The 27,843-nt window shown below is 41.9% G+C and overlaps 1 protein-coding gene across 1 annotated transcript in view; it reads left to right on the forward strand.

Annotated features, from left to right (window-relative positions):
- The window catches only part of fbn1 (fibrillin 1), a 269,481-nt gene that overhangs the window by 129,039 nt on the left and 112,599 nt on the right, over positions 1 to 27,843 (forward strand). The window contains exons 29-35 of the mRNA XM_034194183.1: positions 7,841 to 7,966; positions 8,050 to 8,172; positions 15,276 to 15,401; positions 15,877 to 16,002; positions 26,441 to 26,563; positions 26,649 to 26,771; positions 26,891 to 27,016. Of these exons, the coding sequence (XP_034050074.1) occupies positions 7,841 to 7,966; positions 8,050 to 8,172; positions 15,276 to 15,401; positions 15,877 to 16,002; positions 26,441 to 26,563; positions 26,649 to 26,771; positions 26,891 to 27,016 (873 nt within the window). The remainder of the gene's footprint in view (positions 1 to 7,840; positions 7,967 to 8,049; positions 8,173 to 15,275; positions 15,402 to 15,876; positions 16,003 to 26,440; positions 26,564 to 26,648; positions 26,772 to 26,890; positions 27,017 to 27,843) is intronic.

A 27,843-nucleotide genomic window follows, 5' to 3' on the forward strand; every position in this document is an offset into this window, starting at 1 on the left:
GTCTAACATACTGCTCAGTGGGTGTGTCTAACATACTGCTCAGTGGGCGTGTCTCACATACTGCTCATTGGGCGTGTCTAACATACTACTCAGTGGGCGTGTCTCACACAGCTCAGTGGGCGTGTCTCACATACTGCTCAGTGGGAGTGTCTCACATACTGCTCAGTGGGCGTGTCTAACATACTGCTCAGTGGGCGTGTCTCACATTCTGCTTAGTGGGTGTGTCTTACATTCTGCTTAGTGGGTGTGCCTTACATACTGCTTAGTGGCTGTGTCTCACATTCTGCTCAGTGGGTGTGTCTTACATTCTGCTCAGTGGGTGTGTCTCACATTCTGCTCAGTGGGTGTGTCTTACATACTGCTTAGTGGGTGTGTCTTACATACTGCTTAGTGGGTGTGTCTTACATTCTGCTTAGTGAGTGTGTCTTACATACTCCTTAGTGGCTGTGTCTTACATACTGCTCAGTGGGTGTGCCTTACATACTGCTCAGTGGGTGTGTCTCACATTCTGCTTAGTGGGTGTGCCTTACATACTGCTCAGTGGGTGTGTCTTACATTCTGCTTAGTGGGTGTGTCTTACATACTGCTTAGTGGCTGTGTCTCACATTCTGCTTAGTGGGTGTGTCTTACATACTGCTTAGTGGCTGTGTCTTACATTCTGCTCAGTGGGTGTGTCTTACATACTGCTTAGTGGGTGTGTCTCAATATTCTGCTCAGTGTATGTGTCTCACATTCTGCTCAGTGGGTGTGTCTTACATACTGCTTAGTGGGTGTGTCTCACATTCTGCTCAGTGTATGTGTCTCACATTCTGCTCAGTGGGTGTGTCTCACATTCTGCTCAGTGGGTGTGTCTTACATTCTGCTCAGTGGGTGTGTCTTACATACTGCTCAGTGGGTGTGTCTCACATTCTGCTCAGTGGGTGTGTCTTACATTCTGCTTAGTGGGTGTGTCTTACATACTGCTTAGTGGCTGTGTCTCACATTCTGCCCAGTGGGTGTGTCTCACATTCTGCTTAGTGGGTGTGCCTTACATACTGCTTAGAGGCTGTGTCTCATATTCTGCTCAGTGGGTGTGTCTCATATTCTGCTCAGTGGGTGTGTCTTACATTCTGCTCAGTGGGTGTGTCTCACATTCTGCTCAGTGGGTGTGTCTTACATTCTGCTCAGTGGGTGTGTCTCACATTCTGCTCAGTGGGTGTGTCTTACATTCTGCTCAGTGGGTGTGTCTTACATACTGCTTAGTGGGTGTGTCTTACATACTGCTTAGTGGCTGTGTCTTACATACTGCTCAGTGGGTGTGTCTTACATACTGCTTAGTGGCTGTGTCTCACATTCTGCTCAGTGGGTGTGTCTCAAATTCTGCTTAGTGGGTGTGTCTTACATTCTGCTTAGTGGGTGTGTCTCACATTCTGCTCAGTGGGTGTGTCTCACATTCTGCTCAGTGGGTGTGTCTTACATACTGCTTAGTGGGTGTGTCTCACATTCTGCTCAGTGTATGTGTCTCACATTCTGCTCAGTGGGTGTGTCTTACATACTGCTTAGTGGGTGTGTCTCACATTCTGCTCAGTGTATGTGTCTCACATTCTGCTCAGTGGGTGTGTCTCACATTCTGCTCAGTGGGTGTGTCTTACATACTGCTTAGTGGGTGTGTCTCACATTCCGCTCAGTGTATGTGTCTCACATTCTGCTCAGTGGGTCTGTCTTACATTCTGCTCAGTGGGTGTGTCTTACATACTGCTTAGTGGGTGTGTCTCACAGTCTGCTCAGTGTATGTGTCTCACATTCTGCTCAGTGGGTGTGTCTCACATTCTGCTCAGTGGGTGTGTCTTACATTCTGCTCAGTGGGTGTGTCTCACATTCTGCTCAGTGGGTGTGTCTTACATTCTGCTCAGTGGGTGTGTCTTACATACTGCTTAGTGGGTGTGTCTCACATTTTGCTCAGTGTATGTGTCTCACATTCTGCTCAGTGGGTGTGTCTCACATTCTGCTCAGTGGGTGTGTCTTACATACTGCTTAGTGGGTGTGTCTCACATTCCGCTCAGTGTATGTGTCTCACATTCTGCTCAGTGGGTCTGTCTTACATTCTGCTCAGTGGGTGTGCCTTACATACTGCTTAGTGGGTGTGTCTCACATTTTGCTCAGTGTATGTGTCTCACATTCTGCTCAGTGGGTGTGTCTCACATTCTGCTCAGTGGGTGTGTCTTACATACTGCTTAGTGGGTGTGTCTCACATTCCGCTCAGTGTATGTGTCTCACATTCTGCTCAGTGGGTCTGTCTTACATTCTGCTCAGTGGGTGTGCCTTACATACTGCTTAGTGGCTGTGTCTCATATTCTGCTCAGTGGGTGTGTCTCACATTCTGCTCAGTTGGTGTGTCTTACATTCTGCTCAGTGGGTCTGTCTCACATTCTGCTCAGTGGGTGTGTCTTACATTCTGCTCAGTGGGTCTGTCTCACATTCTGCTCAGTGGGTGTGTCTTACATTCTGCTCAGTGGGTGTGTCTCACAAACTCCTTAGTGGCTGTGTCTTACATACTGCTCAGTGGGCGTGCCTTACATACTGCTCAGTGGGTGTGTCTTACATACTGCTTAGTGGCTGTGTCTCACATTCTGCTCAGTGGGTGTGTCTTACATTCTGCTTAGTGGGTGTGCCTTACATACTGCTTAGTGGCTGTGTCTCACATTCTGCTCAGTGGGTGTGTCTCACATTCTGCTCAGTGGGTGTGTCTTACGTACTGCTTAGTGGGTGTGTCTTACATTCTGCTTAGTGGGTGTGCCTTACATACTGCTTAGTGGCTGTCTCATATTCTGCTCAGTGGGTGTGTCTTACATACTGCTCAGTGGCTGTGTCTCACATTCTGCTCAGTGGGTGTGTCTTACATACTGCTCAGTGGGTGTGTCTTACATACTGCTTAGTGGGTGTGCCTTACATACTGCTCAGTGGGTGTGTCTTACATTCTGCTTAGTGGGTGTGTCTTACATACTGCTTAGTGGGTGTGTCTCACATTCTGCTCAGTGTATGTGTCTCACATTCTGCTCAGTGGGTGTGTCTTACATACTGCTTAGTGGGTGTGTCTCACATTCTGCTCAGTGTATGTGTCTCACATTCTGCTCAGTGGGTGTGTCTCACATTCTGCTCAGTGGGTGTGTCTTACATACTGCTTAGTGGGTGTGTCTCACATTCCGCTCAGTGTATGTGTCTCACATTCTGCTCAGTGGGTCTGTCTTACATTCTGCTCAGTGGGTGTGTCTTACATACTGCTTAGTGGGTGTGTCTCATAGTCTGCTCAGTGTATGTGTCTCACATTCTGCTCAGTGGGTGTGTCTTACATTCTGCTCAGTGGGTGTGTCTTACATACTGCTTAGTGGGTGTGTCTCACATTCTGCTCAGTGTATGTGTCTCACATTCTGCTCAGCGGGTGTGTCTCACATTCTGCTCAGTGGGTGTGTCTTACATACTGCTTAGTGGGTGTGTCTCACATTCCGCTCAGTGTATGTGTCTCACATTCTGCTCAGTGGGTCTGTCTTACATTCTGCTCAGTGGGTGTGTCTTACATACTGCTTAGTGGGTGTGTCTCACAGTCTGCTCAGTGGGTGTGTCTTACATACTGCTTAGTGGGTGTGTCTTACATCCCACTCAGTGAATGTGTCTCACATACTGCTTAGTGGGTGTCTCTTACATTCTGCTCAGTGGGTGTGTCTCACATTCTGCTCAGTGGGTGTGTCTTACATTCTGCTCAGTGGGTATGTCTTACATTCTGCTCAGTGGGTGTGTCTTACATATTGCTTAGTGGGTGTGTCTTACATTCTTCTCAGTGGGTGTGTCTTACATACTGCTTAGTGGGTGTGTCTTACATTCTGCTCCGTGGGTGTGTCTTACATACTGCTTAGTGGGTGTGTCTCACATTCTGCTCAGTGGGTGTGTCTTACATACTGCTTAGTGGGTGTGTCTCACATTCTGCTCAGTGGGTGTGTCTTACATTCTGCTCAGTGGGTGTGTCTCACATTCTGCTCAGTGGGTGTGTCTTACATACTGCTTAGTGGGTGTGTCTCACATTCTGCTCAGTGGGTGTGTCTTACATACTGGTTAGTGGGTGTGTCTCACATTCTGCTCAGTGGGTGTGTCTTACATTCTGTTCAGTGGGTGTGTCTCACATTCTGCTCAGTGGGTGTGTCTTACATACTGCTTAGTGGGTGTGTCTCACATACTGCCCAGTGGACATGTCTCACAGGCTTCTCAGTAGACATGTCTCAGAGACTGTCCAATGGGCATGTCTCACAGCCCTGCTCAGTGGACGTGTCTTAGAGACTGCCCAATGGGTGTGCCTCACTGCCCAGTGTTAATGTCTCACATACTGCTCAGTGGGCATGTCTTACATATTGCTGAGTGGGCGTGTCTTACATACTGCTGAGTGGGTGTGTCTCACATACTGCTCAGTAGGTGTGTCTTGCATACTGCTGAGTGGGCGTGTCTCACATACTGCTGAGTGGGTGTGTCTTACATACTGCTTAGTGGGTGTGTCTCACATACTGCCCAGTGGACATGTCTCACAGGCTTCTCAGTAGACATGTCTCAGAGACTGTCCAATGGGCGTGTCTCACATACTGCTGAGTGGGCGTGTCTCACATTGTAAGCAGGAGTTCAGATGAGGTGTTCTGGAACATTTGTAATAAGGTATTTTCTCTAGTCACAATTGGAGAATTGTGATTCTTTTAAGACACATTGTGTGAAAGCCCAGCTGTGTTGAAATGTGAAAGCTTGGTAAACAGTTTTTGAACAGTATAACCCTTTTATTGTATTTTACAACTAATGCAAAAAAAAAAAAAAAAAAAAAAAAAAAATTATAATGAAAAATGAAAAGTTATAGTGTAGTGTGAGCTGAAAATTATTTTTCCAGCTGGCTAAAGCACAAGTCTATTTTTTTAATCCCTAAAAACTAACTGTTGGTAAACACTCCAACTAGCGCATCTCACAGCACAGCAGCATGCGTGCGGCACTGCACAGCTGTTATGCATTGTGTAGTAATGGTTTTGCACGTTGGGCGTAAGATGAGGAATTCCTGAGTCACCTCAAACTGTTGAATTATACTTGTGCGCCTGATGTCATTGCTCTCATCAAGAGCTGGCAAAAGCGTTTCCACATGAAGCAAAGCTGATCATTGATGTCATTGGGCAACTCCTGGATGTTAGCAAGCAGGCTTACCGCTGTATACAAAAGAGCTAATATACCTCTTTCATAACATATACCTACATAAACGGTTTTTCGGTGTTAAAACGGTTATAAACGGTGTTCGTCATCAAGTTACTAACGAAATAGCTTCCATATCTTCGTCGCACACATTGTTTTCATCCGCCAGAAATATTCGTTCGCAAGGCTTTTGAGTCTCTCTGTCTTGTCATGTGGGTCTAAGTGCTTATGACACCAGTACTACTCTAGTTTCCTGGTTTTTCCTTCAGAACCAGTGTTGCCAATTCCTCAATAAGAAAAGTAGCTATTGGCCTGTCCAAAAAGTCGCTAAATGATGTCATAATTTAATTTACATATTATTTGCATAGTATAATGTCACAACAGATGCTGTTGGAAAAAAAGGTGGGAGAGACCATTGAATACATTATCAACCTTTTGATATTGTTTGGTAAATTCCATATTCATGAATGCAGAGTATTGAAAAGGAATGGAATTTACACAGACTCCTGCCTGAATTTGAACAATATATTGATGGTTTTAGAGTATCCCAGAATCCTTTCCACGCTGGGGAGGGAGGCTTGATAATAGCACAGCTTAACGCTAACTTTAACATTGAAAATCCATAGACATGCTAACGCGTTAGCATTGGTCCCATTTTTAAGTTATAAAATACATCTATCAACTGTTTCAGAAGACCATAACAGGTCTGTTTAACATCAAAAAGGTAAATATTACTCACAGACATATGCTCTTTAGGGGGTTTAGCGAGAAAAATTAAGATAAAGCGAAATAAAATAAATAACCAACGAAGCAGCAGATTGAAGATCGAAGCACTGCTTCATTGGTTCAAGGTTCAAAGCAAAGCTGTGCTGCAGAAACGCTTGATTACAGACCCAGTGCAGGGTCTGTAATCAATGTAGAGAAATGATCATTTTCCTGACAAACACCCCCAAAAACAACGGCCACTCTGAAGGACCGGTAAGGGAATCGTTAAGCAAAAAGGCTATTGATGTCGATGGATCAAATTATTTCTTAAGGATACCCAAAAAGAACCGGTTCCTGACACACAACCCTAACAGCAACACACTTTTTTTTTTTTTTAAATAAAACTCACATTAAAGACTTACGATGATCTTAGTTAAACACCTAAATACATATTTTGGTTGAACTCACCTCCATAATGACACAAATGTTGCAAACAAGTTGCCGCAACCGCTTGTTTACACTGACTACGAAATCTCTGCCTCCCCAGAGAGAACGTAAATTACGTGTGAGATTTGACACCGTAAAGGCATCAATAAGCCCAAATGTCACAAAACTGTCACGCTCTACAATATAAGGAACTTTTCAAAGAGAATTAATGTTAAAGAATCTCTTTACTTTTGTTACTATATAATTTATTTTATTTTGTATTTTTCTATTTATAATGATAGTACTGTGAATATAATTATGGCTGTAATCGTTCATTTACTGTTTGTTAATGTATTTGCTGAAATAAAGTTGTGGGAAAAAAAACATTGTGGGAGAGACAAAAAAGTGAGTAAAACCACCTTAAAAATATTTAGAACTACAAATAAACTACAAATAAATGTGTTCATTTATTTTGCCATTAAAATGGGCCCTCACTTCTCAAAATAAAATAATTTCTCAAGGCCAGGGCTTCTCAAAGTCTGGAGACCAATTTGTCAAAGCGCAGCAAACGAGGTAAGTAGGTTGTCCGAGTGAGGTTTGCCATTCAAGGCGGGAACAGCCGCGGAGGCAATGCGCGTGAGTTTTGCGGAGGATTGTAGCTATCCCTCTGCTTTACAGTGACCTGCAGTGGAGGTACTTTCACTTTTGAGTTGCCAAATACCACAAAAGTTTCCAGTGACGCCAGGAAAAGTAGCTAGATTTGTCGCTAGTCGCTTTTGAGAAAATAAGTCATCAAGAGGGTTTGGAAATTCGCCAGATTTAGCGAGAAAGTCGCCAAGTTGGCAACACTGTTCAGAACACACATTCAGTCAGTTTGGCGGTGGATGCACTGGAGCACACCTCTGTTGCTTTTGTTGCTGCTCACGAAACCCATGATTGGCTCATTGTGCACGGGTCACAGTGGCTTCGCCAAAAGAAACCATTGTTGAAATAACATGGCATTTGGGCTCACGTTCAAACCAATGTGGCTCTTGTAATCACTGGCAACTTCATCGATCTCAGAGGGTTAACTGGGGAAAACTGTAATGCACGTTTTTTATGATAAATAACTTGGGTTGTACGTTGATGGCTTGTGAGTGGAATCTGGCCCACGGGGCACATCTTTGAGACCTTTATAGCAGTTGAGCTAATTGCACATTATGTATTGAATGTTATTGGAATGACCTAATGCAGTGTGTGGAGGACTTCAGTCCATGAGGTAATACTCAGTAACTACCTTTTCGGTATTATCTTTATTACCAGTTGATGGAATAAAAACAAAGAAAGCATTCAGTGAAACAGCCCCCATCCTGAATCCCTACTGAGACTTCCAGGCTCATTAAAGGAACATGTTGAAGTTCTAAAATTATAACAGGAATAACTGTAAACATGATGTTTTAAGAATGTGATACTTATTTTTATTAGGGATTGAATCCATTCATTCTTTCTTTACATCATGATCATTGCTGTGTTTCTTTCTCAGATATCAATGAATGTGAGCTGAGCGACAGGTTGTGCAGAAATGGCCAATGTGTCAATATGATTGGCCGCTACCAGTGTACCTGCAACACAGGGTACAAATCCACTGAGAACAGAGTGGAATGTGTTGGTAAGTACCAAATACTTGACAAATGAAATGTAAAGGCTTGTATATGGCAGTAGAAGGTGACACCATGTTTATCCACCACCCAGATATCGACGAGTGTACCATTGAGAACGGTGGGTGCGAGACTTTCTGCACAAACTCAGAGGGAAGCTACGAGTGCAGCTGCCACAGCGGATATGCCCTAATGCCCGATTTGAGGAGCTGCACCGGTCAGTAGCTTTTGAATGAGCTTATTCCACATTTTGTTGTTACAGCCTTATTCCAAAATGGATGAAATCACTTTTTTCCTTAAAATTCTACACACAATACCCCATAATGACAATGTGATAAAAGTTTTTTTTTTTTTTTAGATTTTTGCAAATTTATCAAAAATAAAAAAACTTAAAAAGTCAAATGAACATAAGTATTCACAGTCTTTGCCATGTCACTGAAAAGCGCTCAGATGCATCTTGTTTCCACTGATCATACATGAGATGTTTCTACAGCTTAACTGGAGTCCACTTTTTTTTCAGTTGACTGGACAAGATTTGTAAAGGCACACACCTGTCTACATGTAAGGTCCCACAGTTGGCAGTGCATGTCAGAGCACCACCCAAACATGAAGTCAAAAGAATTGTCTGTAGACCTCAGAGACAGGATTGTCTAGAGGCACAAATCTGGGGAAGGGTACAGAAACATTTCAGCTGTTTTGAAGGTCCCAATGAGGACAGTGGCCTCCATCATCTGTAAGTGGAAAAAGTCTGGATCCCCCAGGACTCTTCCTAGAGCTGGCAGCCTGTCTAAACTGAGCGATGGAGGAGAAGGGCCTTAGTCAGGGAGGTGACCAACAACACCATAGTCACTCTGCCAAAGCTTTAGCATTCCTCTGTGGAGAGAAAAGACCCTTCCAGAAGGACAACCATCTCTGCAGCAATCCACCAATCAGGAGTGCATGGTAGAATGACCAGACGGAAGCCACTCCTTAGTAACAGGCACATGGCAGCCCACCTGAAGTTTGTCAAAAGGCACCTGAAGGACTCTCAGACCATGAGAAACAAAATTCTCTGGTCTGATGAGACAAAAATTGAACTCTTTGTTGTGAATGCCAGGTGTCATGTTTGGAGGAAACCAGGGACCATCCCTACAGTGAAGCATGGTTGTGGTAGCATCATACTGTGGAGATGTTTTTCAGTGGCAGGAACTGGGAAACTAGTCAGGGTTGAGGGAAAGATGAATGCAGCAATGTACAGAGATATCAATCAATCAATCAATCAATTTTTTTATATAGCGCCAAATCACAACAAACAGTTGCCCCAAGGCACTTTATATTGTAAGGCAAGGCCATACAATAATTATGTAAAACCCCAACGGTCAAAACGACCCCCTGTGAGCAAGCACTTGGCTACAGTGGGAAGGAAAAACTCCCTTTTAACAGGAAGAAACCTCCAGCAGAACCAGGCTCAGGGAGGGGCAGTCTTCTGCTGGGACTGGTTGGGGCTGAGGGAGAGAACCAAGAAAAAGACATGCTGTGGAGGGGAGCAGAGATCGATCACTAATGATTAAATGCAGAGTGGTGCATACAGAGCAAAAAGAGAAAGAAACAGTGGATATCCTGGATGAAAACCTGCTCCAGAGCACTTTAGACCTCAGACTGGGGCAATGGTTCATCTTTCAGCAGGACGCTGGCCCTAAGCACACAGCCAAGATTTCAAAGGAGTGGCTTCAGGACAACTCTGTGAATGTCCTTGAGTGGCCCAGCCAGAGTCCAGACCTGAATCAGATTGATCATCTCTGGAGAGATCTGAAAATGTCTGTGCACCGACACTCCCCATCCAACCTGATGGAGCTTGAGAGGTGCTGCAAAGAGGAATGGACAAAAGTGCCCAAAGATAGGTGCACCAAGATTGTGGGATCATATTCAAGAAGAATTGAGTCTGTAATTGCTGCTAAAGGTGCATCAACAAAGTAATGAAGGGGAGCCAGTGGGTGTGGGTGAAGAGAAAAGACTCTGCCTGGGCTTTCAAGTGAGTTGTTGGCATCTATATCAATTGACCACCCTGCAGGGTCTCATCGGTGCCTTAAGCATACTTTACTTTTGTGGGACAGCAACATCCAGAGAACAGATCTGAGGGAAAAATGAATTTGTGTAATTTCCTCGATTATCCCATAATTAGTGTAATTTATAGTGCAGGTTTTAAATTGATTGTCATGGCAAAGAGGGAAACATTACACAAAATAATACTGAGAAATAGACTTTTTCAATAACACATGAGTGATCCAAAAATGAGCACAGATCAAAACCATCACTATTTTCTAATTACAACCCCTGGCAAAAATTATGGAATCACCGGCCTCAGAGGATGTTCATTCAGTTGTTTAATTTTGTAGAAAAAAAGCAGATCACAGACATGACACAAAACTAAAGTCATTTCAAATGGCAACTTTCTGGCTTTAAGAAACACTATAAGAAATCAAGAAAAAAAGATTGTGCCAGTCAGTAACGGTTACTTTTTTAGACCAAGCAGAGGAAAAAATATGGAATCACTCAATTCTGAGGAAAAAATTATGGAATCACCCTGTAAATTTTCATCCCCCAAATTAACACCTGCATCAAATCAGATCTGCTCGTTGACATTGACCCTATGCCATGACATTGACCCTATGTGTCTTTTTGCAAGGAATGTTTTTGCAGTTTTTGCTCTATGGCAAGATGCATTATCATCTTGAAAAATGATTTCATCATCCCCAAACATCCTTTCAATTGTCCAAAATATCAACATGAACTTGTGCATTTATTGATGATGTAATGACAGCCATCTCCCCAGTGCCTTTACCTGACATGCAGCCCCATATCATCAATGACTGTGGAAATTTACATGTTCTCTTCAGGCAGTCATCTTTATAAATCTCATTGGAAAGGCACCAAACAAAAGTTCCAGCATTATCACCTTGCCCAATGCAGATTCGAGATTCATCACAATATGACTTTCATCCAGTCATCCACAGTCCACAATTGCTTTTCCTTAGCCCATTGTAACCTTGTTTTTTTCTGTTTAGGTGTTAATGATGGCTTTCGTTTAGCTTTTCTGTATGTAAATCCCATTTCCTTTAGGCGGTTTCTTACAGTTCGGTCACAGACGTTGACTCCAGTTTCCTCCCATTCGTTCCTCATTTGTTTTGTTGTACATTTTTCGATTTTTGAGACATATTGCTTTAAGTTTTCTGTCTTGACGCTTTGATGTCTTCCTTGGTCTACCAGTATGTTTGCCTTTAACAACCTTCCCATGTCGTTTGTATTTGGTCCAGAGTTTAGACACAGCTGACTGTGAACAACCAACATCTTTTGCAACATTGCGTGATGATTTACTCTCTTTTAAGAGTTTGATAATCCTCTCCTTTGTTTCAATTGACATCTCTCGTGTTGGAGCCATGATTCATGTCAGTCCACTTGGTGCAACAGCTCTCCAAGGTGTGTTCACTCCTTTTTAGATGCAGACTAACGAGCAGATCTGATATGATGCAGGTGTTAAGTTTTGGGGATGAAAATTTACAGGGTGATTCCATAATTTTTTCCTCAGAATTGAGTGATTCCATACTTTTTTCCTCTGCTTGGTCTAAAAAGTAACCGTTACTGCCACAGTCTTTTTTTCTTGATTTCTTATAGTGTTTCTTAAAGCCAGAAAGTTGTCATTTGAAATGACTTTAGTTTTGTGTCATGTCTGTGATCTGCTTTTTTTCTACAAAATTAAACAACTGAATGAACATCCTCCGAGGCCAGTGATTCCATAATTTTTGCCAGGGGTTGTAGTAACATGATCCACTCAATCACTCATCTTCAAACCAGGTCGAGGGTAACTCGATCCATTGGATTAAAAAAAAAAGAGTAATGTATTCTGAATACTTTCCACACCTGGCAACACTATTGTGTATACAGGCACACTAACGTGCGCAGACACACAGAATGTGTGTGCTCAGCATACATTTGCGGTTAAATGATGCTGCTTTCACAATTTGGATGAATAAAACTGCCATTCTTTTCCTGGTATTATGAATCTAAATTAATCTACTACCATTCAAGTGAGGTTGTTGTTAAAGCCTGAACATGAGATTTTACCGGGGCAGAGCAGATGAATACTGAGGCTCATACCCCAGAAAAAGGGGTCATGGTTCGAGCCCTAACATGTGCTTCTGGGCATTAAATGTGAAATGCACTTTGCTCATGAGTGTGGAATTTTTTAGCAATATGTATGAAATATCATGGTTAACTTTTCATATGACATCATACGAAATTAATAAGGAATAAATCTGCTGATATCTCAGGTGGAGTCCGGAAACACTACCCATAAACATACTCATGTTTTGCTAATGCTAATGCTACTATATATTTGCTTTATTGTTAAAGTATAATTTTATGACTAAACCCACTGGAGTTCATCACAGGTGACCCTCATTGGTGGTCCAAATGTTCACGTGACAGGGTGAAAATAAGAATCTAATAAGAAAAGCAATTATGATGCTACTGATTCATCAGGCAAATAAAACAGCCAGAGATGTTTTCATGTTGTTGATCCTCCTTCAATGACCAGATACCCAGGAAGTGAAGAGATTAAATTTTCCATATGTTTTGCCGAGTGTAATTTTGAGTTTAGTGCATTCCTCCAGACCCTGTTGGAACTTGCTGATTATGTCTGCCACGGACATAATAACATCATCGGCATTTACTTATTTATTTATTTGTCTGTCTGTCTTTTAGCAGTATTACATCAAAACTACTGCATGGATTTTGACGAAATTTTCACCACAGATAGATTTTTGGCAATGGAAAACTCCATTAAATTTTGGAGGTGATCTAGATCCGGATTCTGGATCTATTTAACTTTATATAGGCTTTGAAGGATTACCTCAAAACTACTTACACCGACACTACTTCAAAGATTCTCACCACATTTGCACCACAGATAGATATTTGGGCATGGAAGACAGCCTTCACTTCATTTTGGAGGTGATCGGGATCCTGATCCGGAGCCGGATCTGGATCAAGATATCACTTTAAATAGGCTTTGGAGGATTACGTCAAAACTACTTATGCAAAAACTGCTTAATGGATTCTCACCAAATTTGCACCACAGATAGATCCTAGGGCATGGAATACTTCACTGAATTTTGGAGGTGATCCGGATCTGTATCCGGATTCCTGATCAAAATTTCACTTTATGTAGGCTTTGAAGGATTACCTCAAAACTAATTCACAGATTCTCACCAAATTTGCACCACAGATAGGTATTAGGACATGGAAGACTCTACTGAATTTTGGAGGTGATCCAGATCCAAATTGGCAGACGTCAGAAATCTCAGATTGCTCTTGTTTCTGAGTGCAGATGAATGGTGTTGTGTCCTGCCTCATTTAGAAACATATATACCGGTATGCCCTTAAACTGGCATTGTTTTGTACTCTAATCAGTTCCTGTAACTCATAATTCCTTTCTCGTAAGTAATATTTTGACATTCCTGGAGTGTTACAGTAGGTTTTCGAGCAGGATGTACCCTGAATGACAGACCTCCTGCAGTTAATATACTCAAAAAAAATATAAACACAACACTTTTGGTTTTGCTCCCATTTTGTATGAGATGAACTCAAAGATCTAAAACTTTTTCCACATACACAATATCACCATTTCCCTCAAATATTGTTCACAAACCAGTTTAAATCTGTGATAGTGAGCACTTCTCCTTTGCTGAGATAATCCATCCCACCTCACAGGTGTGCCATACCAAGATGCTGATTAGACACCATGATTAGTGCACAGGTGTGCCTTAGACTGCCCACAATAAAAGGCCACTCTGAAAGGTGCAGTTTTATCACACAGCAAAATGCCACAGATGTCGCAAGATTTGAGGGAGTGTGCAATTGGCATGCTGACAGCAGGAATGTCAACCAGAGCTGTTGCTCGTGTCTTGAATGTTCATTTCTCTACCATAAGCCGTCTCCAAAGGTGTTTCAGAGAATTTGGCAGTACATCCAACCAGCCTCACAACCGCAGACCACGTGTAACCACACCAGCCCAGGACCTCCACATCCAGCATGTTCACCTCCAATATCGTCTGAGACCAGCCACTCGGACAGCTGCTGAAACAATCGGTTTGCATAACCAAAGAATTTCTGCACAAACTGTCAGAAACCTTCTCAGGGAAGCTCATCTGCATGCTCGTCATCCTCATCAGGGTCTCGACCTGACTCTAGTTCGTTGTCGTAACCGACTTGAGTGGGCAAATGCTCACATTCGCTGGCATTTGGCACGTTGGAGAGGTGTTCTCTTCACGGATGAATCCCGGTTCACACTGTCCAGGGCAGATGGCAGACAGCGTGTGTGGCGTTGTGTGGGTGAGCGGTTTTCTGATGTCAATGTTGTGGATCGAGTGGCCCATGGTGGTGGTGGGGTTATGGTATGGGCAGGCGTCTGTTATGGACGAAGAACACAGGTGCATTTTATTGATGGCATTTTGAATGCACAGAGATACCGTGACGAGATCCTGAGGCCCATTGTTGTGCCATACATCCAAGAACATCACCTCATGTTGCAGCAGGATAATGCACGGCCCTATGTTGCAAGGATCTGTACACAATTCTTGGAAGCTGAAAATGTCCCAGTTCTTGCATGGCCGGCATACTCACTGGACATGTCACCCATTGAGCATGTTTGGGATGCTCTGGACCGGCGTATACGACAGCGTGTACCAGTTCCTGCCAATATCCAGCAACTTCGCACAGCCATTGAAGAGGAGTGGACCAACATTCCACAGGCCACAAATGACAACCTGATCAACTCTATGCGAAGGAGATGTGTTGCACTGCATGAGGCAAATGGTGGTCACACCAGATACTGACTGGTATCCTCCCCCCCAATAAAACAAACAAACACCTTTCAGAGTGGCCTTTTATTGTGGACAGTCTAAGGCACACCTGTGCACTAATCATGGCGTCTAATCAGCATCTTGATATGGCACACCTGTGAGGTGGGATGGATTATCTCAGCAAAGGAGAAGTGCTCACTATCACAGATTTAGACTGGTTTGTGAACAATATTTGAGGGAAATGGTGATATTGTGTATGTGGAAAAGGTTTTAGATCTTTGAGTTCATCTCATAGAAAATGGGAGCAAAACCAAAAGTGTTGCATTTATATTTTTGTTGAGTGTATATAGTTTTTGTGATTACTGCCATGTAATGTTCAGCTTGCCACAACCATGACAAAGGAGTTCCCTTCATTTGATCCTCGTGCATTCAGATTTCTTATCTTCTGTCTCTCTTTTTGTTCATTTCTCTCCTCATCCAGATATCGACGAGTGTGAGGAGAGCCCAGATGTCTGTGATGGAGGCCAGTGCACCAACATTCCTGGGACATACCAGTGTCTGTGCTTTGACGGATTCATGTCATCTGAAGATATGAAGACCTGCCTGGGTAACACCCAAAATGAAACACTTTGTAACACATTACTTATTAGTTCTTACAGAATCATGCACAATCTTACAAGTTTATCCAAGATGTGAGTCAGAACTTAATGACACGGATCCACGTTGGACTGCGGGTGAGAGGAGAACCACAAGTTATTGACTTTGAAGACAGTGAACATTGTGTTATTTGGACTCAACACTGAGTAATATCTGACTTTCAAACATCTGATTTTACTAAGTGAGAAAACAAGAGCATGACATCAGAGGGTGATCACAAACAAAAACACATTTGCTGGTTATTAAAAATAAGAACATTTCAAGCTTGTAATTTAACTTGTATTTTTTTTTTTTTTGTAACTGCTTGACAAACCCAGTTTTGCAGGCAGCTTTACTTTTATCGAGTGCATTTACCTTTTTATTGCACTTGTGTTTGGCGCATGAACATTTTTGCTCTTCTTCATTTGCGTTCGCTCCCTGTCTAGATGTGAATGAATGCGAGCTGAACCCAAACATCTGTCTGAGTGGGAACTGTGAGAACACGAAGGGATCCTTCGTCTGTCATTGTGATATGGGGTACTCTGTACGCAAGGGAACCACAGGCTGCACAGGTGAACTGAACACAGCACACAGCAACGTAACACAAATCCCTTTCGCAGAGGTGCACATCGTTTATAAAATGACCTGTTACATACCTAGATACATGGGCTATGATGCAATTCAGGGACAATTCATTTCAGTGTGATACAATGCAGTCTAAAACAATTCTTTGTTTAATGTGGACATTCATTTTCCATCCTAAATTAGAATAAGCCAAAAGCAGCATTGCTTGTCTTCAAATGACATTTCATGAAAGACCATGGACCTTCTTCCAATTTTTACTACGACAGTGACAATGGTAATGTTTATTTATCCATATTCACCCCTAGCGGGGTGTGAGAGAACTATAGTTTATCACAGTAGGTAAACAAGAGATACAGATTAGACACAATGCAGAATAAAGAAAAATCACAATAACACAATGGGAAAACATCAAGTTACTAAACTAAGATAACATGTATTAATTTTTTGAAAATTGTAGTTGTTATAGTTGTAGTTGATTTGGCTTACTCCAGCAGTACACTCAAAAACTATATTCACTTCTACAATAGCGGCTTGACCTCTGCAATTACATACATTAGGCACCAATACTCAAGATAAAAATGTAATCGACTAGGTGTTGGGTCTAAAATTTATGCTGTAACAAAAGTTTGACCAAAAGAAAAAAAAAAAAAAAACTTTATTAGTGGCGCTGAACTGCTCCACACTCGTGCTGCCTTTTTGCAACTTTTTTTTTTTTTACCACTGGGGGCAGCATCACATAGAGTAGTACAAAGTGTAGCCCAGAAGAAGCCCAGAAGATGACAGCTGTTTTTAGCCTGTTAGCATCAGCTAAGTGTCATATTCATTTGTCATTTTCCATATCTGAAACTGAATGACAGCATTAACAAATTGTGAACCAAATGTAAATTTAAAATAGGTGCCATACTTTCTGGAGTATGTTGCTTTTTTGCTAGTTTGGGAGGTCCTGCGACATACTCCAGGACACTAGGTCCAGGACTCCCTTAAAAAATTGTTTTTTAATCTCAGTGGGACTTTACTGGTTAAATAAAGGTTAAATAAATCCTCCAGTGTGACTTACTCACTTAAAAAATCATACATTCTTTATAAATAATAATACTGGTCCAAAAAAAAAAAAATGTTTCTTGTATGGACTTTGAGAACTGATTTAGTCTAATTTTGATGTGCTGAATGCAAATCTGAGCGCACATTTCATCTATCATATCACGTTTTTGTGCAGTCTGCATGTTCCCTATTGATGGATTACGCAAAAGTTGCTTGTTCACTAATGACGCCACTAATCATGCACAAAAATCATGAAACCAGGTTCATGAAATGTGAACAAAGAGTCATGATATCGTGGAAGGCACCGGTAGAGGTGTGCAAGACTGCAGCTATTGCTTCAATGCTGGTTACAAGAAGTAGCCATGAAGTTAGAAAAATGCTGTTTCCAGACAAAGTCGTAAGGTTAAGAAGTGTTGGCATTTCTATACATATGTTTGTCTGCAATGGCATTCATTTCTTAGCAGGAATGTATGTTATTGTGTGCAAAATCATATTTTTTGAAAAATGTGATTTGATTGGCAAAAACTAGCACCAGATTCGGATTCAGTGCCTCCAAATGACCCAAAATCTGTTGAAAAACTCCATTCATGAGAAATTGTGTTGACCAGTGTAATAATTTTCCCAGGGATCAAGGCACTAAACAAATGAACTGTAATAATAATAATAATAATAATAATAATAATAATAAAAAAAATACCAAAAATAAAAAGTAAAATACAATGCAGAAAAATCGCAAATGAAAGAGCTGATAATACAGAAAAAAGGTTTGACTAAAGCCCCTTTCACACTGAGCCAAAGTAGCGTTGCATAATGTGGCGTACTGACTATGCTGAGCTTATGCAACCCTACATGGCAATACACTGAGGGACGCAAAAGGGTCCGCAAAATGGACAGCAGAAAGCAACATTTAATTTTTTGCATACATTCGGCGTAGAGCACTGGACGCTGTACTCTACACCGAATGTCAGGCCCTGTGTGAAATGGACTTTATACTCTGTGCAACTTACATATGGGTTTGTCCCCTTCAAGATACATTTTTTAACTGGTGCGACTGATACTCCAGGAATATATGGTACATTTGCCCATTGTACTGCCTGCCTGGGACATGTTAATTTTGTTTTTACCTCGCAGGTAAACGTCCTGTGACCCGTCTTGCAAGATCCTTGTCCCGTCCTTTGAACTTTTCTGAGAGTTCGAGCATGCAGAAGTAGCAGTGAAACAAGCTTAACTTAATTCCTAATGTTAAAATTGAGCCATTGACCAGTCCACAGTGCATTTAGACTAATCCAGGACTTTGTATATCCATAGCTGCATGTATTACTTAAATGTCCATTCCAGTTCCTATCGGCTGCTGTTTCAGTCATAGTCTTTATGATACGGATTTGCCTTCAGTGTCACATAATATTACACTCCTTTTCACAGATGTCTGCTAATCTATCTTCACAGTCCAGATCTGCATAGATGCAGTACTGTGGTGAAGGCAAGTGCATAATGCGGATACACCCACAATTAGACGTTTGTGTGCAGACCCATAAGCCAGCAGTGGGAAACACGGAACTGCCACTTTTACGTGTGCACTTTGATCACAAAGATGCATTTAGAAGCAGCAGATGGGGCTGTGTGTTGTATCTTTCAGAGACATTCATATTTCTACAACTAATAAATTTAAATTCTTGGAATTGAACTGACACTTTAGCTTAGACCAAACTACTAAATTGCTTTAATTGATAACACTCAAATGAATGAGGCTGATCCAAATTAACTTTATGAGGTCATATGTACGCCAACTTGTTAAGTTAATTTGGACAACTTCATTTGACTGTTTCCAATTAAAGCAATTTAAATATGTTTGCTCTTATTTCAGTGTGAAACATTGCAGGTATCACTTTTTGGGTAAAGGCTGAGATTTGGTTTGTCTTGTTTTTTTCCCAACACCTTTCTCTGTGCTACTTCAACATAAAGATGTGACTATTGAACCAACACACTAAAGTGATTGTGTGCAGAGTTCCTCCAGTCATAACTTTGCAAAGATTTGTCAAACTCTGCCAAACATTTCTTCATGATTGATTTTATGTCTTCATTTTCCCATTTTAAATGTTCTATGCTCGACTATACTGTAACTGAAAACTAAAATAAAAAAACCTTTATCAATATCCTATATTTGCAGACCTTGTATTTGCCAATTCTAAAGGGATTTTTGAGAACAAGGTATAGATCAGAATGCATCACTGAGTCTTCAATGACTGAATTGCAACCTTACCCAAAATGACCAATGCAGATTTGTAGTTTGTTCAGGAGTTGGGTACAAAATTAACATATCCTCCTCCTGTAAAAATGCTACTTTTATAGAAAGGTTGCTCACAATCTTTTCAAACCTGACACCAGTTGAAATGCATAAAATTCAAGCCTTTTCTCCAAGGCTGCTATCATGAAGCATTCATGGCAAAATGTTTGAAAAGTAATGTGCAATAATTTGTACATACCCCACGTAATATCCTTCTTATTATTATTCTTGTTGTTCACCTAACGATAGTCTCCCATTGCCGGTCATTGGCCACAATTTTCCTTCCGATTTCAGTATTGAAGAAATCAGGCCTGATTCTTTTTTTTAATTTTTTTATTTTTATTTTAACAATAGGCACAGTTCGTATTTTTTACTGTTTTATATCCAGTTACGTATGAGTGGAGCTGAATATTACCAAACCCACCTGAGTACATACAATTCTCTTTACACACTGCTTCCATGTTTTCCCACAAAGGTCAAATGTCTCTATTAAAATTTTTGAAACTGTCACAACATGTTTTTCATGGGTTTCATGTTGTGGAAGTGGATCAGAAGGAGGCTTCTGCTCAGACTTAATTACTGCATGTTGTACCTGACTGTCCTCTTTCACCTACTTTTATGGAAGCGTACCCCCACTTGCACCAACTGTATCTGATTATTCACATTTTGTGGATCACAATGTAATCTGATGCCACAATTGTTTAAACATGTTTAACACTTTCTTCATTGCTCCCAGTGCCCTACAGTGCTACCTTTAACACAGATTCAGACCCCAGTTGGGCATCTGATGTGCCAAAGATGTGGGATGCCACACTCACATTACCCCTAACCTTACGTCCTCGGCACTTATTTTGAAATGCTAGTTGCATATGTGCATAGATAGTCATAGGATTAGATCAGGTTAGATTAGATAGAACTTTAGGGCCCCTTCACATATAGTGCGAATTTGGTCGATTTGCGCAGAAAGTGCGCATGAAGCAGGAATCGTGTGCAAAACGTGTAATTCCTGTTTCTTCCTGTTAAAAGGGAGTTTTTCCTTCCCACTGTTGCCAAGTGCTTGCTCATAGGGGGTCGTTTTGACCGTTGGGGTTTTTCATAATTATTGTATGGCCTTGCCTTACAATATGGAGCGCCTTGGGGCAACTGTTTGTTGTGATTTGGCGCTATATAAGAAAAAAGTTGATTGATTGATTGATTGAATTTTGTAACTGCCCCTCACTCCTCATACACCTGTTGCTACAACTATTGTGTGGGCTATGCGAGCCCATCGAACCCTCTTGCAGCAGGTGTCGAGCAAATTCCAGCTGATACGCACGAACATCACAGAGGAACAGATGGATCATATTTGTATTGCCCGCTTCATAAATGCGGTGTTTTTAGATGGTTTGTGGGTTTATTTCATTTTAAATACTTCCATCTCCTTCCTTATATTAGGCAGATTCCTGCAACTTTCACAGGACTGCGATCATAGCTCAGTGGTAAAGTTTCTGACTTGCAATCAGAGCATTTTGGAAGATGCGCACACGTGTAACCACATGTGTAAACACATGTGTAAACACACTGCCAGCAGCTGCACAATGTGGTTACACATCGCACAGCTGCTGTGAAAAGCTGCTGTGTTCCCATGTGCACAAAACCATCACAGCATGTACATTTTGTATTTTGTCTTTATTTTTTTCTTCACAGCAGCTGCATGATGTGTAACCATAACATGCAGCTGCTGGCAGTGTGTTCTTGCGTGCACGAACCATTGTACTGGCATCGTTCATGCCTGCCCGTCGGCATGATGTGTCGTGGTTCAATCACACGAGCTGTTTCGCCGTGAGGCGCCCTGGAGTTGTACGTATTTGCACTATGTGTGAAGGGGCCCTTAGTAATCCCTTGGGGATTTTTCAATTTTTTCCAATTTATTTTCATTTATATAGCTCCAAATCACAACAGAGTTGCCTCAAGGCGCTTCACACAAGTAAGGTCTAACCTTACCAACCCCCAGAGCAGTAGTGGTAAGGAAAAATTCCCTCTGAGGAAGAAACCTCAAGCAGACCAGACTCAAAGGGGTGACCCTCTGCTTGGGCCATGCTACAGACATACTTTACAGAACAGTTCACAAAACGACTATCTAGGAAAAGCTGTTGGTGCACAGGACAGGAGGGTCTCCAGCACAATTTCCACACCCATCTCTGGATGGAGCTGCACCTTAAACAGTGAGAAAAAAAAGAATCAAGCATCAGAAAGACAAGAAATATAGTATAATTGTCAGCATTAAACAAGAAAAACAGGAAATACTAAGGTGATCGCCGTCCACTAGCCCTGAGCTTCACTAAAAGACCTAGAATTTGGGTAAAGTTGAGGCTGCGGGACGCTCCGTTTCCTAATAAAATGAATTAAAAGAGTGAAAAGTGTAGAACTATACTATACCAGTATGGTAGCCATACGAAAGGGAAAATAAGTGCGTCTTAAGTCTGGACTTGAAAGTCTCCACAGAATCTGACTGTTTTATTGACGCAGGGAGACCATTCCTCAGAACGGGCATGATAAGAGAAAGCTCTGTGACCCACAGACTTCTTATTCACCTTAGGGACACCAAGTAGTCCTGCACCCTGAGAACGCAAAGCCCGGGCCAGTACGTAAGGTTTAATTAGGTCAGCTAGGTAGGGAGGTGCCAGTCTGTGAACAATTTTATAGACTAATAGCAGATCTTAAAATCTGATCTCACTGGGACAGGAAGCCAGTGAAGAGATGCCAAAATGGGTGCAATGTGGTTGAACTTTCTGCTTCGTGTCAAAAGTCTGGCTGCAGCATTTTGAACCAATTGGAAAACCCCAATGCTCGACTGTGGTAAACCAGAAAATAGAACATTGCAGTAGTCCAATCTAGAAGAGATAAATGCATGGATCAGGGTCTCAGCATCAGCCATAGACAGGATGGGATGAATATTCCCTCCTTCCCGAGGGAAGACTCCCTCAGGGAAATTGATGTTCCAGCAGCAGTGTATAGCAGCATACAGGATAAGAATCACACAGAGTATCAAAAGTAGAAGTTAAAAAAAAAACATGTTGCAAAATGTAAATACAAATATAAATACCAGAAATACTGCTTGCTACTGGTTCACTGGCTACTACTGTTCCTCTCCTTCCCGTCCACTGTCTTCCTGTTATTCCTCCTCTGCTCCCATGACATTAAATGTCATGCACAACTTTTTATAAGCTATCATACGAACCAGTTTATGAGAATACGTTGTTCCTCTGAACATCCTGCCTTGTTTGACCAGAACTGGAACTGGAACTGGTGAATTAAAAAAAAAAGGATTTTTCTCTGTCATATGATGCCTGCAGTGGTCATGATTTTATGTTGGAAAATGACTAGAATGCCTACAGAAGTTAAAGAACTTCAGTTACAACATAGTGAGTTGGTATAAAGCTGCTACTGCTTAAGGTGGTGTGAGAGAGAGAGGGATGAATGGATGAAGGTGAAAAAAAAACAAATACAAGAAGACCTTGGGGCTGTCCAGCTTTATCGTTCTTCACCTATGATCACGGGCTTCTGTCTGTGGCACACACACGCGCGCGTGCGTGTGAGCAGCAACTGCAGGAACAGTGAGATCACAGTCACCTGCCACATGTATGTATCACTTTGCACTTTTGTTTATTCTATTGTTGCTCTTTCATTAAGGCCAGTTAAACATTACGTGATGGCTGGAAGAGTTCTGCAGCACGTAATCGCCTGTAGTGGCTCCAGAACACATAAATACGAGGTCCATCCGGCTTGTTCAGTCCTTTACCAAGCTGGAGCTTCTCCTACGTCTGTCCAGACTCAATTCTGATTTATAAGACCACTTAAAAGTTTGGATGATAGTTGAGAGTTTGACTGGTGATGTTATCGGACCCGATCTACCGTGATCACATTGAGTCAGCTCTGCAGTCAACAGCAGCACGTCTTCCTTCAGACGCAAGTAAACAGATGTGTCTGAAGTATGAATTAAACCACTTCCACACACAGACGCACACACACTTACTCATTTTAATGCTGTTAAATGTGCATACAGTATTTCCTTTGTTTTGAGAAAGCTGGAATTGCAGCAAAGCAGCCAATTCTGATTCACAGGTTTGGAATTTCAGCCCCAGAATACCGAGGAATCAGACCCTAATTCCTCTCAGGCAGGCAGGACGTCTTGTTACAGACGAGGGAACAGACCTGTTATTCTTTTAGGACCACTCTTAAATTTATTCAAACATAATGAAAACGTGCAATTGTTTATTTTCATGGCCAAATTTCCATATGCAACCATGTTGTCTGACGTGTATGATCTAAAACACAGGTTTTAACGAGAGTGTTGTTGTCAAACCCAGATTTGATTCAGCTGTTGATGACGCTCACACAAAAATTACATCTCCTTTTATTTTATTTTACTGAGAACTCATGTGCAGGGCGTGTACACAGCGCACACTTGTGCCCTTATGTGTATTTGAAAGTTGAAACTGGGTGGAGATGGATTGTGGCATTTCCATGTTTTAGCTTTTACTGCTCCTTTAGTGTGCAGGCCACGATCATTAGGCAATTCGCCTTCATAGTATTTCTGCAAAACTATTCTGCAGGTATCAACAGACACATGCATGAAAGCATTTAGCATCCCCACATTTCCAGGTTGTCAAGGACGCAACCACACGGCAAACAGGACAATCAGGCATATTAAGCCCGGTCACACGGGATTAACGAAGGACACAGAAGCCAAAACGAAACAAAAAATCTGGACTTATGTTGACATCATTTAACCGTTGTCCAGCTTCGTTCCTGCAGCTGGCTCTTCATCAGAATTTTTAAACTGTTAAAAAATGTGAACAATCCCAACGACAGCCTCACTTTCGTTTTGCTGTCTGTCTTGACGGTTCCTCGTCGTTTGCGTAGTTCCCGTAACGTCAGCGTTCCGTCTAACTGTTGTCCAACTTCCTCCAACCTCCCAAGTCCGACGTCTTGCACGAGCATTGACGATATTTCAGCGTATCAATAACTAAAGCTTTGTCGAGCTGAACGTAATGTCCATATATCGCTGATGACTCGTCCATGTGTTGGATGAAATGCAATGTTGTCATATAGAACCAATAGCGGCAAGAACGTTTCATCTACTACTGTAAGTATTTACACACATTCCAGCCGTTTGTGGCTGGCCTGGGTGCGCACACATGTTGTTGTCAAGACAACCAGATCCAACACCTGCAAGTGCTGCAGACATGAGGACAGGGTTGGCTGCGCTCAGTCTCATACCTGCTGTCAGTCCCGTCATCGTGAATGTTTCGGTTTGATTTTTCCTTCCTTCCTTTATTAGTTCTGGTTTCTTTTGTTCCTGTTTGCTCTCTTGATTCGCAGGCTTTTGGTGATTTAAAAAAATGCAGGGTCATTCATCCATTTGATTTGTGACTTTTTTTCCTTTGTTCAGCTATCGCCGTGCGACCGGGCCCTAAACAGGAAGACGCACGGTCAGATCAGTAGATTTGTAATTTTGCCCCCCTTCATCCTTTGTTGCCTTTCATCTGTCAGCTATGAGCCAAAATAGAATAGAATAATTCTTTATTGTCCACCGATGTGGAAAATTGCAAAAGATAAACTTCTTCTTTGACACCAGCTGCCACAACAGCTCCTGTTTGCACTTTACATTTCCACAAGAAAATGTGTTGTGCTGCACTCTGTCATCAAAGGCTCTTGGAAAGGATCTTTAATTCGGTCTGTAATCCACAGAGATTCAATTACTCTCAGCCCTCATATTAACCCTGTCAACAAATATACTGTAAATCTGTTGTACCCTCTCCTCAGGAAGGCTGTAAACCAGCAGCACTAATCTTTAATCGACAGTGTTTTGAATTGCTACCTTTAAAAAGACAGCCGACACACACAGACGAAAGCGTCTCGTTTGGTGATAAGCCCTAACATCTTGATCGAGTTCAGAGCCTGGACTACCTTGTTATACAAACACATACTCTGGGTTGCACGACTTTTTAAATTGACATTTATGTCATGAAACTAGATTTGAGGTTGACCGCTGATGACACCATTTGATGTAACCACATGAGAAAAGACAATGCTTTCCAAAAATGAATGCATATGCTGTCAGTTTACAACACATCTTTTACACAAACAAGAAAAGGTTTTATGCAGAACTCTCAAAGATGACTTTTTGGAAGCTTTTCCAAAATGGACATCAGTCATTTATAAATGTCCAATGTGGAAAACATCTGGAAATTTGTGTTCAAACGCACACTTTGTCATTGTCATGGTTTAATCCAGCATTGGATGAGTGCAGGGAACAACTACAACAGTAACCGCTCCAGTGATGTTAACGCAATCTGCTGTTTTCCTTCACTGAAAACATGGGTCAGGGCCCGGAATCCAGATTCAACGTTATTGTGTTCCCGGATAATCTGAACCTAAACCATGTGACACTGATGGACATATCCTAAGTCTTGGTGTATGTGAGGGTGCCTTTTCTATGCCTTTGTGGTCCTTCCAGTCACAGGTTTTGCTCTTTGCCTCCATACTGTTGAAGCCATGAGGAGACTGTACAGATGTCCAAAGTGGCAGGAAGCTGCAAGCGATTTTGACAGTGTCACAATATAACGCTGTTCCGAAACGCCTTTAAAAACAGTTTTCATTGACAATTTAACACAATTAGCCTTTTGTGTTATTTTTTTTTCCAGCATTTTACATAATTTAAGACCATGCCCCAAAATAAAATGCCATGTCTCATTCTTTCAAACCAAGTAAATCAAAAAATCAGCACATGAGACAGCACGCTTTGTTACAAAAGTTTCAGGTTGTCAGGAAAAGTTGCAGGTTGCACTCTCCGGGTGAAGATGTGAAAACCTAAAATATCCCCCGAAACGTTCACAGAGCGCAAACACAGAGTCCTGCTGGCTGAGCTTTGACACACAGCTGTCCAAAGGATAAAAAAAAGAAAGAAAGCAAGAAACATTTATTTCAGTTAATTCCTGCTCCTGTCTTTAAAAAGTTTAACCCAAGCATCCACCAATGGAATAAAAATGTAGATCCAAATTGCCATTTGTGCCAATGTTTCCTCATAGACAGTCTTTTTTGTTTCTATTGGTCAGACATCAATGAATGTGAAATTGGTGCCCATAACTGTGACGCACACGCTACCTGCACAAACACGGCCGGCAGCTTCAAATGCAACTGTGCTCCAGGGTGGATTGGCAACGGCTTCAAATGCACAGGTATGGCTGCTGCTTTATCCTGCAACATTTGCATGGAATTTTCACAACAGGCGAGAGGTTTCTTTTGGATTTTGTTGTGTTTCAGACTTGGATGAGTGTTCCAACGGGACACACATGTGCAGCAACAATGCAGACTGTATGAACACCCTGGGCTCCTATCGCTGTGTGTGCAAGGACGGTTACTCTGGAGATGGATTCCACTGCTCAGGTCACCTTCACACTACCAAACCTACAAACTACCCACCCAAACCACATCTTACCTTTCAAAAGATAGTTGTCTGAAATGTGTGTTTATTGACTGTGTGTTTGTGTGTGACACACCTCCAGACAGCGATGAGTGTGCAGACAACAGCAACTTGTGTGAGAATGGCCACTGTCTGAACCTGCCAGGGGGATTCCGCTGCGAATGCGACATGGGTTTCATCCCCACAGCTGACGGCAAGGCATGCGAGGGTAAGACGGCTCAGTGTCGATGTTCCTAACCTGCCTGTTTCTGGACACCTCAGTCACCATCCGTCCTAAATTATGTTGAGTCATTTGAAATGATCCCGCGTTGCTGTGGTGAAATTGTTTGTGTTCTCCGTTTGGAGAAGTGATCCATCCAAACAGACTGTGCCTTTAAATGGAATGTGTGCTGCAGTGTTTTGCAGATGGGAAGTAAAGCACGCTTAGATGTCAAGTGACAGAATGTTGTAGCTAGGCGACAGACAATAAAAATACACATTACCTCAGTGCGTTCTCAAAAATTATGGAGTTTTTTTTTTTTTTTTTCAAACGTTTTTGGATGATGCAGTAAGCACCATTCCATTTGAAGGCAATGTGACTCAACCTGTGCCAGTCAATAAATATATGAAAGGGCGAGGGGGAAAAAAAGGAGAATATACCAGACATGAGAATGGAAGCACATCTGATCTCAGTAACCTTGAGTATGGAATGATCGTTCGTGTCAAACACAGTGATTTGAACATGTTTGTGAGTACATTTGAATCAAAATGTGAAAAACTAACCAACAAAGAAATGCAGTGAGTCTCAGTTCTGGGGGATTAATTATAGGAGAAAATCCAGGGGCCTCATTTATAACCATTTCACATGGACTAAACAGGACCTGAAGGATGTATATGGCAATTTTAAGGCATACATTGTGATTTTTCATAACAAACTAGTTGGAAAAATGTACAAATATGAACACAAACTATGACCCATGCATAAAAAACATTTTGGATAGGGTTAAAATATCAGTGGCAGCATTTCACATACACTCAACGGACACTTTATTAGGC

This window comes from Thalassophryne amazonica, chromosome 2 (genome assembly GCF_902500255.1).
Source record: "Thalassophryne amazonica chromosome 2, fThaAma1.1, whole genome shotgun sequence".
Classification (NCBI taxonomy): domain Eukaryota; kingdom Metazoa; phylum Chordata; class Actinopteri; order Batrachoidiformes; family Batrachoididae; genus Thalassophryne; species Thalassophryne amazonica.